Here is a 17,540-nt window from a genome sequence, read left to right as displayed (position 1 = left end):
AGACACTATCAACCATAGCTTTAAGGCAGAGATTAAACTATTTTTCACAAAATCACATTTAAGGATGAAATTTTATGGCCAGGAAGATGTTGAGTCTTCATTCTTTCACCTAATAAATTTGCTTTGGGCAGTTACCGCAAAAAGGTAAGCACCAATGCATGATAATAATTTCTAAACATTCATTTTTTAATTTTGTAAACCCTGATATTCAAAAAGTGTGTTGCTAAAGTCAGATAAAAAATTTTCATTATGCACTTCAGCAAGATTTTCTGAGAATTTAAAGATATGACTCATATAATTTTTTTAAACTAGGAAACAATGTTGTTATTAAATGCCTTTACTCAGATTACAGCAGTAGTCCCAAAAACATTTTTTTTCTGGTCTGGGAGCCAATGGATGGTTAAAAGAAATATTTATTTTTATGTCTTATTAGTCCTTTGCTTTGGAAGTATTTTAGTATTTATCTTTCATGATTTTGGCAGTTGAAAGAAATACAAAATATATACTATTTATTTTGTAGGATGTGTTCTAATTTGGATTTGTTTGATACTTTCTCTTGACTAAATTCAGATTATAGCTTTTGAGTAAAAATAGTGCAGAAGTGATCTTGTCCTCTCCATGGACCGTATAAGGAACACATGACTTTAATTTTTTCCCTTTCTGCTGATGTTAACTTTACTCACTTGATTGAGATGCTGTATGCCAAGTTTCTTCAACATAAAGTCATTATTTTCCCTTTGTAATTAATAAATGCCTTGAGGGAAGATAATTTAAGACTGCACAAACATTTTATTTTTCTTTATACTTTTGCCCACTGGTTTTATCATCCATTGATAATTTTTGCCTAAAGCAATTTTATATAACTGGGGTTTGGGAAATGACATTATTTAATTATACCCTTACTTCACATCTGCTAATTGAAATTCCTTGAGGAAGAGCTTTTCCTTGTTCCTCATTTATTTATTCATTTAAAAAATGTACATTATTGTGGATATCTGGATCTTTTTTTTATTTCACCAATAATTATCCATTAATACATTGTGTTATTGTTGAAATGACCCCAGTATTGGTCCTTGGGAGCTCCTGTATGTTGGCTCCTGTTTCCTTTTGACATGTCCCCACAGTCTTGAGTTTATGCTTTCTTTCTGACACCCCAGTCTCCCAGGGTCATCTCTTACCTGCTAGACCTTGGAATGACTCATTTTTCCAAAGAATGCTGGTCAGAGAAGAATATTTTTGCTAGTTTCCCAAACTTGAAATTGCCTATATAAGTGAAAATACCTCTTGGGAGGTATTTTTACCCTGTGTACGCAGAAAAGTTTATGACATACATCTTTGAAATGTCTGAAGGTTGACATCAGAAAGACTGGCTGCAGTGCGAGTTATAAAGCAGATGGGACTTATGTTCTAACTATTAGATGCCAGTTGGTATAGCCTCTCTGGAAAATGGTGTAGAGATTCATGACCATTGAGAAATAGAAACACCATATACCCCAGAAGTACCACAGTTAAGCATTTCCCTGAAGAAAATGAAAGCACCAGTCCAGAAAGATGTGCATCCCTATGTGCTTCACAGCAGTTATCACGACATCCCGGGCGTGCTAACAGCCTATGTGCCCTTTGATGAATGGTGAGGCAGACACATACTTGGCTGTGGGGCTATGTTCCCAAAACTCATATCACACTATAAACCAGTGGTAAATCGATAGTTTTAAGATAAATACAAACAAAAGGCCTGTTGGTCATTAATTAATGTTTTAAGATATTTAATGACTGGCAAAGTCTAATAATTCCTGGTATAAAAGAACTCCATACTCTTCCTTAGCACCTCTGCCTGTGGCCTGCTCTGAGCACCACTAGGGGTGGCCCCTGTAAGAACAGCAAAATTCAGAAAAAACAAGAATTCAGTAAGAATATTAAGTATTTTAACATTGGATGTACCAGGAAAATAATTCATTATGTATACAATATTGCATACAATATTGTTTGAATAGACGATATTAAAAATATAGGTGTTTTGTGGACATTTTATAGAATTAATAAAAATGATAACAACAAAATTAAAATGTAGATGTAGCACACCATTTTTTTTTCCTGTTCTACTAATTTGGGTTCTCTGGGTACTTGTATTAGGCAGTGACCTTCATCACATATAATATCAGCAATCATGTAGGAAACTGGATTATATTCAAGTCATCAATGCTGAGTCTGGATTTTAAATACAACCCTAATAGTTATTGTTTATCATTTTTTCTGGTTCTTTGAGTGTTTGCATCAACACAATGAATACTTTTGAAAGTTTGAAGGCTCATACTTTTGTAGAAAGTAGTCAATGTCTTGTTTTATACTTAAATTTCCATTTTTTGTTTTGAGTGTAAACTAAATTGATCAATTTACTGACCCTTATTTCTACATATTTGTGCTTTCAGGCACATTTGTATATATATATATGTACCTTAAAATTTGTCTAGTTGGGGCCAGAGTGATAGTACAGCAGGTAGGGCATTTGCCTTGCACGTGGCCAACCTGGGTTCAATTCCTGCATCCCATATGGTCCCCGGAGCACTGCCAGGAGTAACCCCTAAGCATTGCTGAGCCTAACCCAAAAAAGAAAAAATAGACTTTGTCTAGTCATGAATCATAATAAATAAACTTTTACACACAAATATCACAAAAAACATACAAATAGTTTGTATGTACACTCAGTGCAGCATGATGGTCCAGGGTCTTGTCATGCAATCGTAAATGATTGTTTTATTTTTGTTTTGAATGACAGGGTTAAAATATAAATACTTATTGTTTTGTAAATATATTTGTTAGCTTTATAAATTGAGTTTGAGAAAATTGATTCATCTTAAACTTAGAGTCCGAGATTTTGCTTATAGTTTATTTTTCCATCAAATAGTATTTCTGCTCTTTGGCTTCATCTTTTGACTCATATGACAACTATAAAATGTCTTTACTTGTTGATTTTTTTCTTTTTGGCCACACTTGGCAGTGATTAGGGCTTACTCCTGGTTCCTTGCTCAGATATGACTCCAAGTGGGGCTCAGGCCATGTACAGTTCTGAGGTCAGCTGAGGTTGGCTGCTCTCAAGGCAGGTGCCCTATCCACTGTACTGTTGCTCTGCCCCCAAAACTTTGAATTCTTAAGTACCCAGTGAAAGCTAAAAGTAATATGACAAAGATTGTGTCTCCAGATTTTTTCTTAGGGCATTTAAGAGATGATGCATTATTTTGGACCACACATAATAAAATTGAAGGATGATGAAATAATGATGGTTGATAAAGACATACATATATAATCATGTATATCATGTGTGTGTGTTCATTTCTAGTCAGTTAAATATTTTCATTTTCTTATTGTACTTTGTAGAAAAAATACTAGAACTATTTGATGAATCACTGTATCACTGTAGTACTGTCATCCCATTGTTTACGGATTTGCTCAAGCGGGCACCCAGTAACTTCTCCATTGTGAGACTTGTTGTTACTGTTTTTGGTGCATCAAATACGCCATGGGTAGCTTGCCAGGCTCTGCCGTGCAGGTGAGATACTCTTGGTAGCTTGCCGGGCTCTCTGAGAGGGGCAGAGGAATCAAACCTGGGTCAGCTGCATGCTAGGCAGACACCCTACCCGCTGTGCTGTTGCTCCAGCGATATTTAATGAATAATGGAAATAATTAGTTGAGTGATAGTGAAATAATTTCTAGGATGATGAAATAGCAAAGCGTCTCAAGATGGAGGAAAAGGTATACTAAGATCTTAAAAGGTATCAGTGGACTGAGATGATAATAGTAAGATAATGAGCTTTGTCCTTGTTAAAAATAACTAAGTTCAGGGACCAGAGAAATTGTGCAACAAGTGATGTGCTTGCTTTGCATGAAACTGACCCGAGTTTAATCCATAGCACCATATATGGTCCACTGATCTATGCCAGGAATGATCCATGAGCATAGAGCCAGGAGTAAGCCAGGAGCATAATAAAAAGTGGCAAAGCTAATAATAAAGGCCATGGGATATTAATTCTTACAAGTAGAAATGCCCAACAAAGATATTTGTGAGTTCAAATTGATTTATGTTCTAACTGCAAAGGAGTTTATGTCAGGGCTAGAGAGATTGCTGAATAGGATGAGTGCATGCTTTGTATAAAATAGGCCTAGGTTTGATCCATGACACTATCTGAGAACCGCAACCACCTCTGAGAGTAATCCTCAATATCTCCACACCCACCACCCACCACCTACCCAAAGTTAGTCTAGTTCAGGCCCGGGAATATATCTCAGTGACAGAGCTTGCCTTGCATGTATGAGGCTCTGGGTTTTACCCCTGGAACTTCTTCCCCTTCAAGGAAAGTTTAAGTAGATAACAAATAAAAGGAAAAAGGAATTTGGTATGGTCTCCCTTTTTTTCGGGGTCTGGACACACAGCAATGCTCAGGGCTTATCTCCTGGCTCTGTGCTCAAGGCAAGGCCTTACCCCCTGTACTATCCCTGCAAACCCAAGATCCCTTTTATAATTAAACCTGATAATATTTTAGAAATGCATCCTTTTTTTAAAAAAAATGTATTCTTTTATTGAATCACCATGTGGAAAGTTACAAATCTTTCAGGTTTAAGTCCCAGTTATGCAATGCTCGAACACCCATCCCTTCACCAGTGCACATATTCCATCACCAAGAATCACAGTATAACTCCTCCCCACCCACCCACCTCCCCAGCCCCCCACCCCACCTTGTAACTGATAAATTTCACTTTACTTTCACTTTACTTTGATTACATTCAATATTTCAACAAAAAAAACCCTCACTATTATTATTTGGAGTTTCTCCCCACTAAAGTCAGACCTGCTGAAAAGGAAGCATTTGATAATTTGTTTTCCATTGCTGAGAATGAAGAGATATGAATTCAAACGGCCAACTAGCAGCCGCATGGTTTTGGATTTCTGTATTTTAGTATTTTACTAATTAAGTCCAGAGAAATATCTGCCAGAAATTGCATCATTGCAAGCTTGTACCTCTCAGCTACTTTATATTCCACATATGAGTGAAATCATTCTATGTCTTTCTCTTTCTTTCTGACTCATTTCACTTAACATGACACTCTCCATGTTGATTCACTTACATGCAAATTTCATGACTTCATGTTTTCTGACAGCTACATAGTATTCCATTGTGTAGATGTACCAGAGCTTCTTTAACCAGTCATCTGTTTTTGGGCACTCTGGATTTTTCCAGATTCTGGCTATTGTAAACAGTGCGGCAATGAACATAGAAATGCAGATGTCATTTCGACTAATACCTTTTTTCTCTCCGGGATATTTTCCCAGGAGTGGTATTGCTGGGTCAAATGGAAGCTCAATTTCTAATTTTTTGAGAATCATCCATATTATTTTCCAAAAGGGCTGAACCAGTTGGCATTCCCACCAGCAGTGAAGGAGAGTCCCTTTCTCCCCACATCCACACCAATAGTGGTTGCTTTTGTTTTTTGGGATGTGGGTCAATCTCTGTGGTGTGAGATGATATCTCATTGTTGTTTTGATCTGCATCTCCCTGATGATTAATATTATTGAACATTTTCTCATGTGCCTCTCAGCCATTTGAATATCTTCTTTGGAAAGTTTCTGTTCACTTCCCTCCCCATTTTTTGATAGGGTTGGCAGTTTTCTTTTTGTGGAGTTCAACCAGTGCTTTGTATATCCTTGTTATCAACCCTTTATCAGATGGGTACTGTGTAAATATCCTTTTCCATTCTGTAGATTGTCTTTGTATTTTGGTCACTGTTTCTTTTGAGGTGCAGAAGCTTCTTAGTTTGAGGTAGTCCCATTTATTTATCTATATTTTAACTTGCTTGGACAGTGGCATGTCCACTTTGAAGATACCTTTGGCTTCAATGTCGTGAAGGGTTTTGTCAACCTTGTCTTCAATGTACCTTAGGGATTCTGGTCTGATGTTGAGGTCTTTAATCCATATTGATCTGACTATTGTACATGGTGATAGGTAGAATTCTAAGCCTATTTTTTTGCATGTAGCTGTACAGTTTTGCCAGCGCAGTTTGTTAAACTTGCTTTACCACTTGCTTGTACCACTTCACATTTCTTGCTCCCTCATCAAAGATTAGATGATCATATATTTGGGGGTTTGTGTCAGAGTATTTTACCCTGTTCCATTGGTCTGCAGCTCTGCTTTTGTTCCAGTACCATGCTGTTTTAATTACTGCCACTTTGTAGTAGAGTTGGAAGTTGGAGAGGTTGATTCCTCCCATTTTCTTTTTCCCAAGAATTGCTTTAGCTATTCATGGGTGCTTATTGTTCCATATGAATTTCAAGAGTGTTTGCTCCATTTCTTTGAATAATATCAAGGGTATCCCTATAGGGATCGCATTGAATTTGTACAATGCTTTGGGGAGTATTGCCATTTGACAATATTAATACTTCCAATCCATGAGCAGGGAATATCTTTCCATTTCCTCGTGTCCTCTTTTATTTCCAGAAGTAACGTTTTGTAGTTTTCATTATACAAGCCCATTACCTCCTTAGTTAAACTGATTCCGAGGTACTTGATTTTTTGAGGCACAATTGTTAACGGGATTGCTTTTATCATGTCGCTTTCTTCTCTCTCATTATTTGCATATAGGAAAGCCATGGACTTTTGGGTATTGATTTTATAGCCTGCAACTTTACTATACAAGTCTATTGTTTATAGGAGTTTCTTGGCAGAGGTTTTAGGGTTCTCTAAGTATAGTATCATATCATCTGCGAATAGTGAGAGCTTGAGTTCTTCCTTTCCTACCTGAATGCCCTTAATATCTTTTTCTTGCCTAATCACTATTGCAAGTACTTCCAGTACTATATTGAACAGAAGTGGAGAGAGTGTACATCCTTGTCTCGTCCCTGTTCTCAGAGGGAAGGCTCTTAGTTTTTCCCCATTGAGGATGATGCTTGCCGTAGGCTTGTGGTAGATGGCTTTGACTATATTGAGGAAGGTCCCTTTTATATCCATTTTGGCGAGAGTTTTCATAATAAACGGGTGCTGGATCTTTTCAAATGCTTTCTCTCCATCTATTGATATGATTATATGATTTTTATCTTTTCTTTTGTTGATATGATGGATTATGTTGATTGATTTCCAGATGTTAAACCATCCTTGAATCTCTGGAATGAATCCCACTTGGTTGTGGTGTATGATCTTTTTGATGAGTTGTTGAATTCTATTTGCTAATATTTTGTTGAGAATCTTCACATCTGTGTTCATCAGGGATATTGGCCTGTAGTTTTTATTTTTTGTGGTGTCTTTGTTTGCTTTTGGTATTAGGGAGATATGAGCCTCATAGAAACTGTTTGGGAGGGTTTCTATTTTTTCAATTTCCTGGAAAAGCTTGCGAAGAACTGGCAACAGGTCCTCTTTAAATGTTGGGAAGGATTCGCTCGTGAATCCGTCTGGACCTGGGCTTTTGTTTTTGGGAAGACTTTTGATTACAGTTTCCATTTCCTTGATATTAATAGGACTGTTCAGATATTCCTGGTCTTCTTGGGTCAGCCTTGGGAGATTATAGGAATCCAGGAATTTATCCATTTCTTCTAGGTTCTCTTCTTTCGTGGCATATAGATTTTCAAAGTAGTCTCTGATGATCTTTTGAATTTCTTTGGTTTCTGTTGTGATGTCCCCCTTTTCATTTCTGATTCTGTTTATAAGTCTTCTCTCTCTCTTTTTTGTGAGTCATGCTAATGGTTTATCAATCTTGTTTACTTTCTCAAAGAACCAGCTCTTGGTTTCATGATCTTTCGGATTGTCTTTTGGTTTTCCATGTTGTTGATTTCTGCCCTAAGTTTTATTATCTCTTCTGCCTGGTTTGGACTCCTTTTGTTGGTCCTTTTTTAAAATCTTAAGCTGTGAAGTCAAGTTATTTATGTGGGCCCTTTCTTCCTTCCTGAGGAATGCTTGCAGAGCTATAAATTTTCCCCTTAACACGGCTTTAGCTGTGTCCCACAGTTTCTGGTAGCTCGTGTATTCATTCTCATTTTTTTCCAGGTACCTTTTGATTTCTTCCTTGATTTCCTTCCTGACCCATTCATTGTTCAACATCGAGCCTTTTAATTTCCAGGTGTTTGATTTGGTTTTCTGTGTCTGCGTGTGATTAACTTCTATCTTCAGTGCATCATGGTCTGAAAAGATAGCTGGTACAATGTCTATCTTCCTGATTCTGTTGAGGATTCTGATTATGTTGTGTTGCCCAGCACATGGTCTATTCTGGAAAATGTTCCATGTGCACTGGAAAAGAATGTGTATTCCTTTTTTTGGGATATAAAGCCTTGTATAGATCTATTAGCCCTCTCTCTTCTATTTCTTCCTTCAAAGCCAGTATTTCCTTGGTGAGTTTTAATCTTTTTGATCTGTCCAGAGGTGAAAGGGTAGTGTTGAAGTCTCCAATTACTATTGTGTTGCTCACAGTGTCCTTCTTAAAATCTGTTAGCAGCTGTTGTAGGTATTTAGCTGATCCCACACTGGGTGCGTGCACTTTTAGGAGTGTGATTTCTTTCTGCTGTACATATCCCTTGATTAATAAAACATGGCCTTAACTATCCCTTCTAATCCTTTTCAAGCTGAGTTCCATGTTTTCTGATACTAGTAAATCCACCCCAGCTTTTTTGAGGGAGTTGTTTGCTTGCAGGATTGTTTTCCATCCTTTGACTTTGAGTCTGTGTTTGTTATGGCTATTCAGATGTGTTTCTTGCAGGCAGCAGAATGTTGGTCTCAGTCTCTGAATCCATTTTGCCAGTCTGTGTCTCTTAATTGGTGAATTAAGACCATTGACATTGAAAGAGATTATTGTCATGGGGTTTTGTGCCATCTTTCTTTAAGGGTTTGTTGTGCTTGTAGGGGTTTTTCTTGTCTTACAGTAGCACCTTTAGTCCTTCTTTTAGGTTTGGCTTAGAGTCTATGAAGTTCCTGAGTTTTTGTTTATCCACAAAATAGTGTATCGTTCCTTCGAGTTTGAATGAGAGTTTGGCCGGATAAAGTATTCTTGGTGAAGCATTCATTTCATTGAGTTTTTTCACTACATCCCACCACTGCCTTCGGGCTTGAAGGGTTTCCTCTGATAGGTCTGCTGTGAATCTAAGGGGTGCTCCTCTGTCTGTGATTTCCTTCTTCGACCTTGCTGCTTGCATTATTGTGTCTCTATCCATTACATCCATCATCCTAACTATGATGTGTCTTGGAGTTTTTCTGTTAGGGTCTGTTTTAGCTGGCACTCTCTGGCACCTTGAATCTGGATGTCTACATACTCCAGCTCTGGAAAATTTTCAGCAATGATTTTTTTTGGCTGTGGCTTTTTCATTGCGGGTGGTTCCCTGTCCTTCTCGTATTCCGATGATTATAATGTTCCTCTTGAAATCATCCCCTAGGACTCTGTTTCTCCCTAGAGCTATTTTGAGGTCTCTCTCCATTGATTGTTGTTGCCTGTAAGCTGCCTGCAGCTTATCTTTAAGCTCACTGATTCTGTTTTCTGCTCTGGTCATTCTATTGTTGAGGGCACCCACTGAGTTTTTTAATTCATCTATCGAATCCTTTATTTGTGACATTTCCTTTTGTAGGTTTTTTATTTCTGCTCCCATTTCTTCCCATAATTTCTCGGCTGTTTGTTTTATCGTTTCTGTCAGGTCATCCGTTAATTTCTCAATCTTTCCATTGAGTTCATTGAACAGCTTCAGGATTTCACCTCTGAATTCTTTTTCGGAGAGCTCAAGTTTGTAGGTAACGTCTATTGAGGCATCTGGACTCCTTTCATCATCCTCTCCTTTTGGCGGGGATTTGCGCTGTTTATTCATATTGTTGTGGTGGTATGGAAGAGGGACCTTCTTGGAATTAGCTAGCAACCTATTTGCGAACTATTTTTGGGACAGCTAAGATGATACTCGGGGAAATAGGTGATGAACACAGAGATATACCAAATAATTGCTTGGTATTTTGAAAATATATGTGGCCATGTGAATGGCCACCGACTCAGGAGGAGGCCCCGCCCACTTTTGTTGAGGCCCAGCTCACTTGTTGAGGCCCCACCCACTACCGCAATGTGGCAGGGTGACCGCAGGAGGGAGCCAACCGGTGTGGGGCGCTGGGCGGTGGTGAGGGGCTAGATAGGTGGTGCTCAGGCAGGGTGGGAGTCAGGGTCCAAAAGGAGTTGGCTCAGGGGGGGAGGGGGGTGCAAGGGCAGAGGAGATGGGGCCTGTTTCAGTCCAATAACCTGCAAGAGGGAGCCTAGAATTGCATCCTTAATAAAAGTTTCTTTTACTGGCTTTTAAGTTTATATGTTTTCATTGTCAGGCCATCAATTTTATAAAGTATCCTCTTGTATTCTTGTTCTCCGAGTAAAATATCAATTCAAACTATCATTTTTAAAAGCTTTAAATGATGTCTGTATTTCATCCCCTCTTACCTCACTAATCTGAAAAACTGATGAGTCATTTCTTTCTTTCTTTCTTTCTTTCTTTCTTTCTTTCTTTCTTTCTTTCTTTCTTTCTTTCTTTCTTTCTTTCTTTCTTTCTTTCTTTCTTTTTTTTTGCATTTTGAGTCATACCTGGTGATGCACAGAGGTTACTCCTGGCTCATGCACTCAGGAATTACTCCTGACAGTGCTCAGAGGACCATATGGGATGCTGGGACTCGAACCTGGATCGGCTGCATGCAAGGCAAAAATGCCCTACCCACTATGCTAGTGCTCCAGCCCTGATGAGTCATTTCTTAAATTATTTCCTTAAACCTCTTTTTAGTTTGAATGGTCTTTATTTCCTATATAAGGAAAAAAAGGTTCTGGAGACCAATTTAAAAATTCTTAGTGAGACCATTTTAGAAATTCTCCCTTTGGCCTGTAGTCCAGAAGGGATGGAATCTGTATGTAGATTTATATGTACAAGTTGTTGGATTCCTATCTAGACAGCTTGGTCAGCATCATTGCTCAGTTCAGTTTCAGACCACTTGCTTGATTGGAGGTTTAATCCCACACCTTGAGCTTTCCACATGAAGTCACTATGACCCTGCCAGAGCAAGAAGGATCTAGGTTTGATTGATAACTGATTAAATGATATCTTGACCCATCATTTAATCTAATAAATATCTACTAGGGCTTGAACCATCAATAAATCTATTGCCAGCCCCAGTGTATGGAATATATGTCTGTGGTACTCACTCTCCTTCCGTCCTTCCAGGACTCTGATTGGCTGTCAGGTTCATTAAAGATATTGAGTTATATTTAATCTTTGGGTGGCATTGAGACGAAAGATACCATTGAGGAAATTCCTGAATGGGGTGAACCTACAATTTATACTTTTTTGTTTTGTTTTTTTCTGGGGCCTCACCCAGCAGTGCTCAAGACTTATTCCTGTCTCTACATTCAGGGATAACTCCTGGCAGGGTTCAGGGGACCTTATGGGGTCCCGGGGATCAAATCCAGGTCACTAGCATACAAAGCAAGTACCCTACTATTGTCTGTTCCCAAGAATTCATACTAGTTAAGTGTTTCATTCAGTTCTTCCAGTTCTATGTTTCCAATACCCAGGGGCAAAGAGAACAAACCTGTAGTAGCATCTCAGTCTTGGCCGTTTCCTATTACCAATAACATTCTGTTGTCTCCTACATTAGATTTTTATTAACAACGAGTGGCAAAACTCAGAGAGTGGGAGAGTATTCCCTGTCTATAATCCAGCCACTGGAGAAGAGGTGTGTGAAGTACAAGAAGCAGACAAGGTAAGTCAACAAGCTTCCCCAGGCAAAGAACAGCCCTCAGACATCCATGCTCTCCAGCCACCCCCACTGACATTCTCTCATGAAAGTCAATGTTTTCCCTTGCCTTGGAATGTTCTGGCTCTGCAGTTGCCCTCTTTGTCACTCACAGGCAGATATCGACAAAGCAGTTCAGGCAGCCCGCCTGGCTTTCTCCCTTGGCTCTGTATGGAGAAGGATGGATGCTTCAGAGAGAGGCTGTCTGCTGGATAAGCTCGCAGACTTGGTGGAGCGAGACAGGGCAGTTCTGGCAGTAAGTAGCCTGAGCAAAACTGTGGAGTCCTGACCTCCCACTCCCCACTCTCCAGAAATGGAGACTCCTTTAGTGTTTCTGGATGTGTCTGCACTAAACTAGAAGTGTGTGTGGGGGGTGTGGGTGTGAGAAAGAGAGAGGGGGGAGGGAGGGAGGGAGGGAGGGAGAGGGAGAGAGAGATGGAGAGGGAGTGGCAGTGGGAGAGGGAGAAAGAGAGTTGTATTATACATAAGAAACAAGAAATGTTTTAAGAATATGATGATCAAGCAGGGAAAGGTGAGCACAGGTCTCCTCTGACTGAATTCTGTAGAAAAGCCATAACTTCTCAGGCTTGGGATGGACCCTCTGTGAACAAAAATAGAACCCAAACAGCCACAAAGCAGGAGAAGTACAATGGCACAATTAGAAAGCTCATACCATTTTTAAATTTTTAAGCAATCAAGTAGGATGAGATGTTTTCATCTCCCCAGGGCTTGCTCTTCTTGAGAAGACATCAGGAGTACAGGCCATGACAAGGATATCTTTCAAGTATCTGCTGACTCCCCTGTCACTTCCTAGAGTCAGTAGAAAGGACTGGAGAGAAGATAATGGGCTTCCCCTCTACTAGTGATTTTGTTGCCGGGACTGCTATTTTTATTATTTTTTAAGAGTAGAGGGTTCCCAGAACGCCCTGAGGTCCCAAGACCAGTGATTCTTGGCCAACTGAGTCAGCAGCTCAAGGAAAAGGCCATATGTGTTGCTTTTTGGTCCTGTGGTACCAGGAATAGGGAGACCATCTTGGATATATATACATATATATATATCACTGTATCACTGTCATCTTGTTGTTTGTTGATTTACTTGAGCAGTTGCTATTGGTAACATGTTGCTAATAGTAACATCTCTATTACACTCAGCCCTGAGTATAATATATATATATATATACATATATATATATATATACACACACACACACACGTACTAGTTTTTTGAAAATTTTAATCATTAAGAATGTTTATACCCCAGGAATCTCCACCATGATGGCCCACAGTTGATGCGTTAATAGGTTAATAGGCGGGGCATTCTTGTTCCGTTAGGCATTCAAGTCCTGAACCTCCTGATCTCCGAAGCTGTCTGTGGAAAAACAGCTCACTGTTGCACTTGCTTTGGAAGATGGAAGTCTTTGTGCTTCTCCGCACTCTCACTTCAGTCACATCTCTGCTCCCACCAGCTTTCTCTGAGAACCATTCCTTGTGTGGAGACAGGCCCAATCATGTGTGGAGATGGTTTCATACCCTAACTACATACCAGTATATACTAGCTATTTGGCTTAAAAATATTTATTTTGTATGTGCGCACATATTTTCAATATTTTATTGTTTATTTTTAGTGAACAAACAATTTTTGTTGAAAGAAATTTAGTGTGTGTGTGAGAAAAAGAGAGAGAGACATGTTCAAGTGAACATTAGCTTCTGAGGGGTTAAAGATCAAAAAGTCTGTATTTCTCAAACTTATTTGAGCTTCAGCATTATGTTTAATCTATCAATTTTGTATGGAAAAATTCTGTAATACACTTTGGGGGATGCTGGTCTATCTTCTTCCTTCCTTTCTTTCTTTCTTTCTTTCTTTCTTTCTTTCTTTCTTTCTTTCTTCCTTTATTTAATTGATTTTTTTGTGGTCTATCTTCTTATCTCTTCCCTAGTTTATTATTTCTTTTGAGGGTAACAGTTTTATTTTACTCTTTTTTGTAGTTTAAACACAATACTTTGCATATAAATGGTCAGTGGAGCTACAGGTTGTCAATAAGTATCTGAATTAAATATATTGTATAAGATATGAATATATTTTTTAACATACATAAGCATATACACAGAATACATATTTTTCCAGCAATAGATTAGTTGTAAGTCTCTGCTGGATGACTAGTTCTTGTCTGCAGTTATATTTTTATTGCCGAATTCAAACAAAATTCAAATTTGGTGACATGCCTCACTTTCATCAAATTCCCTTTCTCATCAAATATTTATAGTGATATTTCTATCTTGAAACATCCTTGTAACTATCTCACGGTGATTCAATAAAATTTAAAAAATAAAAAAAATTTAAAAATTAAAAAAAAATCCTTAAGTTTGAGGCTACTGGATTTTTCCCCCTTTTTAAAATTTATTTTCTTTTTGATATACATATATTTTTTTAAATAAGAATTTTATTTTATTGAATCACCATGTGGAAAATTACAATGATGTCAGGCTTAAGTCTCAGTTATACAATGCTGAAACAACCATCCCTTCACCAGTGCCCATATCCCACCACCAAAAAAAAAAAAAAACCCACACAGTACACCTCCCATCCCGCCCCCCCCCCCGACCTTGTAACTGATAAGTTTCACTTTACTTTCTGTTTACTTTGGTTACATTCAATATTTCAACACAAACCTCACTATTATTGTTAGGAGCCACTAGAGTCAGACCTGTTGTGAAGAGAAATGAGGTTTTGGATTCCTGTACTTTAGCAACTAAGTCCAGGGAGAATTCTTCCAGATATTGGATCATTGCAAGCTTGTAAACCCCATCTGTGGGCGTCATAATATGTCAGTCACCATGCCCTTCATCCCCGGAAAGGAAGAGGCGAGAGAGAGAGAAAAATACCTTTCCCCTCCTGGGTGGACACAGGGCTGCGGCTTAGTTCTCAGGCTGGAGACATTCTGCGAGGAGCTGCCCATGCCGAAAGTAGTTTTGCTGGGTCTGGATTCACGCTCGTGCAGCTGCAGAGGCCGCACGTGTGTGCGGCCTCCGGGATCACATCTCGGCAGAGTTGTGATCCCGGAGGGGCCGGTGCCACCCACCGAGGCTACTGGATTTTAGGAAGAGATAGCCTTTGGGTTATAGGGAGAGCCTGACCAGAACTTGGGAGTTAATGAAGCACCTAGTAAACACAATTGAAAATTAACCTAGGGCTGGGAACTCTCTACTCTATGTGATTGGTGTCAGCAGAGGTATATTGAAGACCCAGATTCTGGTTTCTGACTTTTTCGCACAGTGCCCTGTAGATCTTATTGTCTGTTAACTGCCTGGGGAAGCTAATGATCCTGGAATAACATTTTAACAAGTGCTGGCAAATAATTTGACTCTCAGTGGATAAAATTGAGACAATATTAAGTAATGTCATATTTTAAAATAAGTTCCAAAGTAGTCACACTGTAAATCATTGTATTTTCATGTCCCCAAATAGACGATATTTCAATTTTACCTTTGTCAGCACTCAAGTAATTTTCACACAACTGTGTGTTGTAAAATGTTCTCACAGAGAAGGAGAGATTACAGACACATGTTTTTGTAATTTCATTTGTTACATTTATAACATTATACATTTAATGTTTCACAAGCCAACTTCTCATTTCAGTATGTTTGTAATTCTTTTTGTTACAGACTCAGGAACAAGATGTCAAAATTGTGTTTGTAATTAAAACTACATAATATCTCTATTTTTGTTAAATGGACCAAAATTTCTACTTTTAATAGATAATGGCTGTTAACATAAATATTTACTAAAAAAATAACGCAGCCTTCAAGTTGTTAAAGTATGAGCTTCCCTGGAGGAGTTCTTGTTTATGTGATGCACTAATAAATAAACTCTGTGCCCTGTAGATATTTCATTTCTCAGCAGTGGTCTTGGCAGCTGGAAGAAGTTATATTCTCACAGTTGCATGAAGCCCGTGGCCCCTGCTTCTCTTCACTGGTTGCTGGTTTTAGGCTCAAGAAAATCCCTAAACATCTCTGATCATTAATTAAACAGAAGCTCGTTTGACAAGCTAAATATTTCTTTTATCAGTTGGAGAGATGTTGTGTTTACATATTTGGATATTGGTTACTGGAAGCACAGAGGTTCAAAAGCATGAACATGGATATTCATTAGGGTTTTTATCCAGAAAATAAACAAGCAGTGCAACCCCCCCCCATTTTTATTGGGAAATCAGTTGACTATTCATTTTATGCTTTGTTGTGTTATAGCTTTTAATTTCTTCTGCAGAAACCATATAGTGTGTCATTAGAAAGCTTTTTTCTTGTTTTTTCCCCCCTACAGACCATGGAATCACTAAATGGTGGAAAACCATTTCTGCAAGCTTTTTATGTGGATTTACAGGGGGTCATCAAAACGCTGCGGTATTATGCAGGCTGGGCAGATAAAATCCACGGAATGACCATTCCTGTAGGTATGTGCTACTTGAGTCTGTTGGAACACACATTCACCACCACAAGCACCAGAGAAGCCAGCACCAGAGGGAAAATCCGGGCATACTCCAACAGGGTGTGGACAGTCCATTCTGTAAGTGCAGGTTAAGCCATTCACAGCAGCACCTCAGTTAGATGAGGGCAGGTGTGTGTGCGTGTGTCAGTGGTTAAGTGTGTCTGCTGTCTGAGCTGAGGTACGGGAAAGGTCTGTGAAGGAGGGTTGTCAGGGAAAACTGAGTAAATTAAGACTTGGTCCTTGGCCCTTGAGGCATATATTTTACTCCATCTAGAAGGATGAGTAAATTCTGTGGAAATACTCTGAAATGTTTGTGGAAATACACTGGAAAGTTTGTCTTCTCATGGTGAGATTATGAATGAATATTTCATCAATCTTATGTTTACTTTTTTAAAAAATTCTCTTTTTATTACATTTTCTGTATTGCTCAGGAATTAGTATGCCTGTGAAAAAAACAATCATTCTGACACTTCTTTGGCCCCCAAGGTCCAGGTTTGGGTACAAAACTAGCAACACGAAAGAAAGGCCTCCAAAGGGGAGTTCAAAGGAGGCATTCAGTGCGGTTCGTGTCCAAGCTTAATCCCCCAAAGAGGGGAGGCTCCAAGATAATTTAGTGGGTGGAGGCATCTGAAGGGAGCATGGTGACAGAGAGCGGGGCTCCCGAATTCTGTCTGCAGCAACCTCGGGGAAGCCACTGTGAATGACATTCTTGTTCACAGAGGAGGAAGCTGTGACGTAGAGAAGAGGAGTGATTTCCCTAGGTTCCACAGAGACTCTGCCAAGAGCTACCTGTGTGGAAAGTGAGAAAGAGGCTGTGCCAGCATGGCACAGACTGAAGACGAGATGAGCAGACCCAGGATGCTGAGCAGGGAGGTGACAGAGGCACAGAAAGAGCATGTTTATGAAGGTTCCTGGACGCTATCATTCTGGCTACTGTAAAGCAGTGTTTTTGCTTCCAGTCCCTTTCCAGCCGAGTTTCCTTTCTGTGCCACCGCCCTCCCCCCAGTCTTCCGTCTGTCAGCTGACACACCACATGTGTGTCCCCATTGGAGCAGTTTTCACCTCTGACCCTCTTTGGAATGTTCTGGGTACCCACTGGGAGCCATGTGGTCCTCACATGAGAAAAGCTGATCTAAAGGTCTTCCTAGTTGATGAGTCTGGAGTTGCTCTAAGAGGAGGGTGGCTTGACTCCTAATACACAAGAGTAAGGCAGTGCTTCTCCCCTACCACTGGCATCTTCATGCAGTTTCTGAGTATATGTAAGTTGGGCCTGAGATTCTGGT

General features: G+C 39.2%; 1 protein-coding gene across 1 annotated transcript in view; it reads left to right on the top strand.

The window, feature by feature from the left end:
* ALDH1A2 (aldehyde dehydrogenase 1 family member A2) overlaps nucleotides 1–17,540 on the top strand; it is a 105,459-nt gene that overhangs the window by 33,310 nt on the left and 54,609 nt on the right. Inside the window, exons 3-5 of the mRNA XM_004602617.3 lie at nucleotides 11,637–11,741; nucleotides 11,890–12,030; nucleotides 16,093–16,222. Coding sequence (XP_004602674.1) covers nucleotides 11,637–11,741; nucleotides 11,890–12,030; nucleotides 16,093–16,222 — 376 coding nt within the window. The remainder of the gene's footprint in view (nucleotides 1–11,636; nucleotides 11,742–11,889; nucleotides 12,031–16,092; nucleotides 16,223–17,540) is intronic.

This window comes from Sorex araneus, chromosome 10, assembly GCF_027595985.1.
Source record: "Sorex araneus isolate mSorAra2 chromosome 10, mSorAra2.pri, whole genome shotgun sequence".
Taxonomy (NCBI): Eukaryota; Metazoa; Chordata; class Mammalia; order Eulipotyphla; family Soricidae; genus Sorex; species Sorex araneus.
This window is presented reverse-complemented; position numbering and strand designations above follow the sequence as displayed.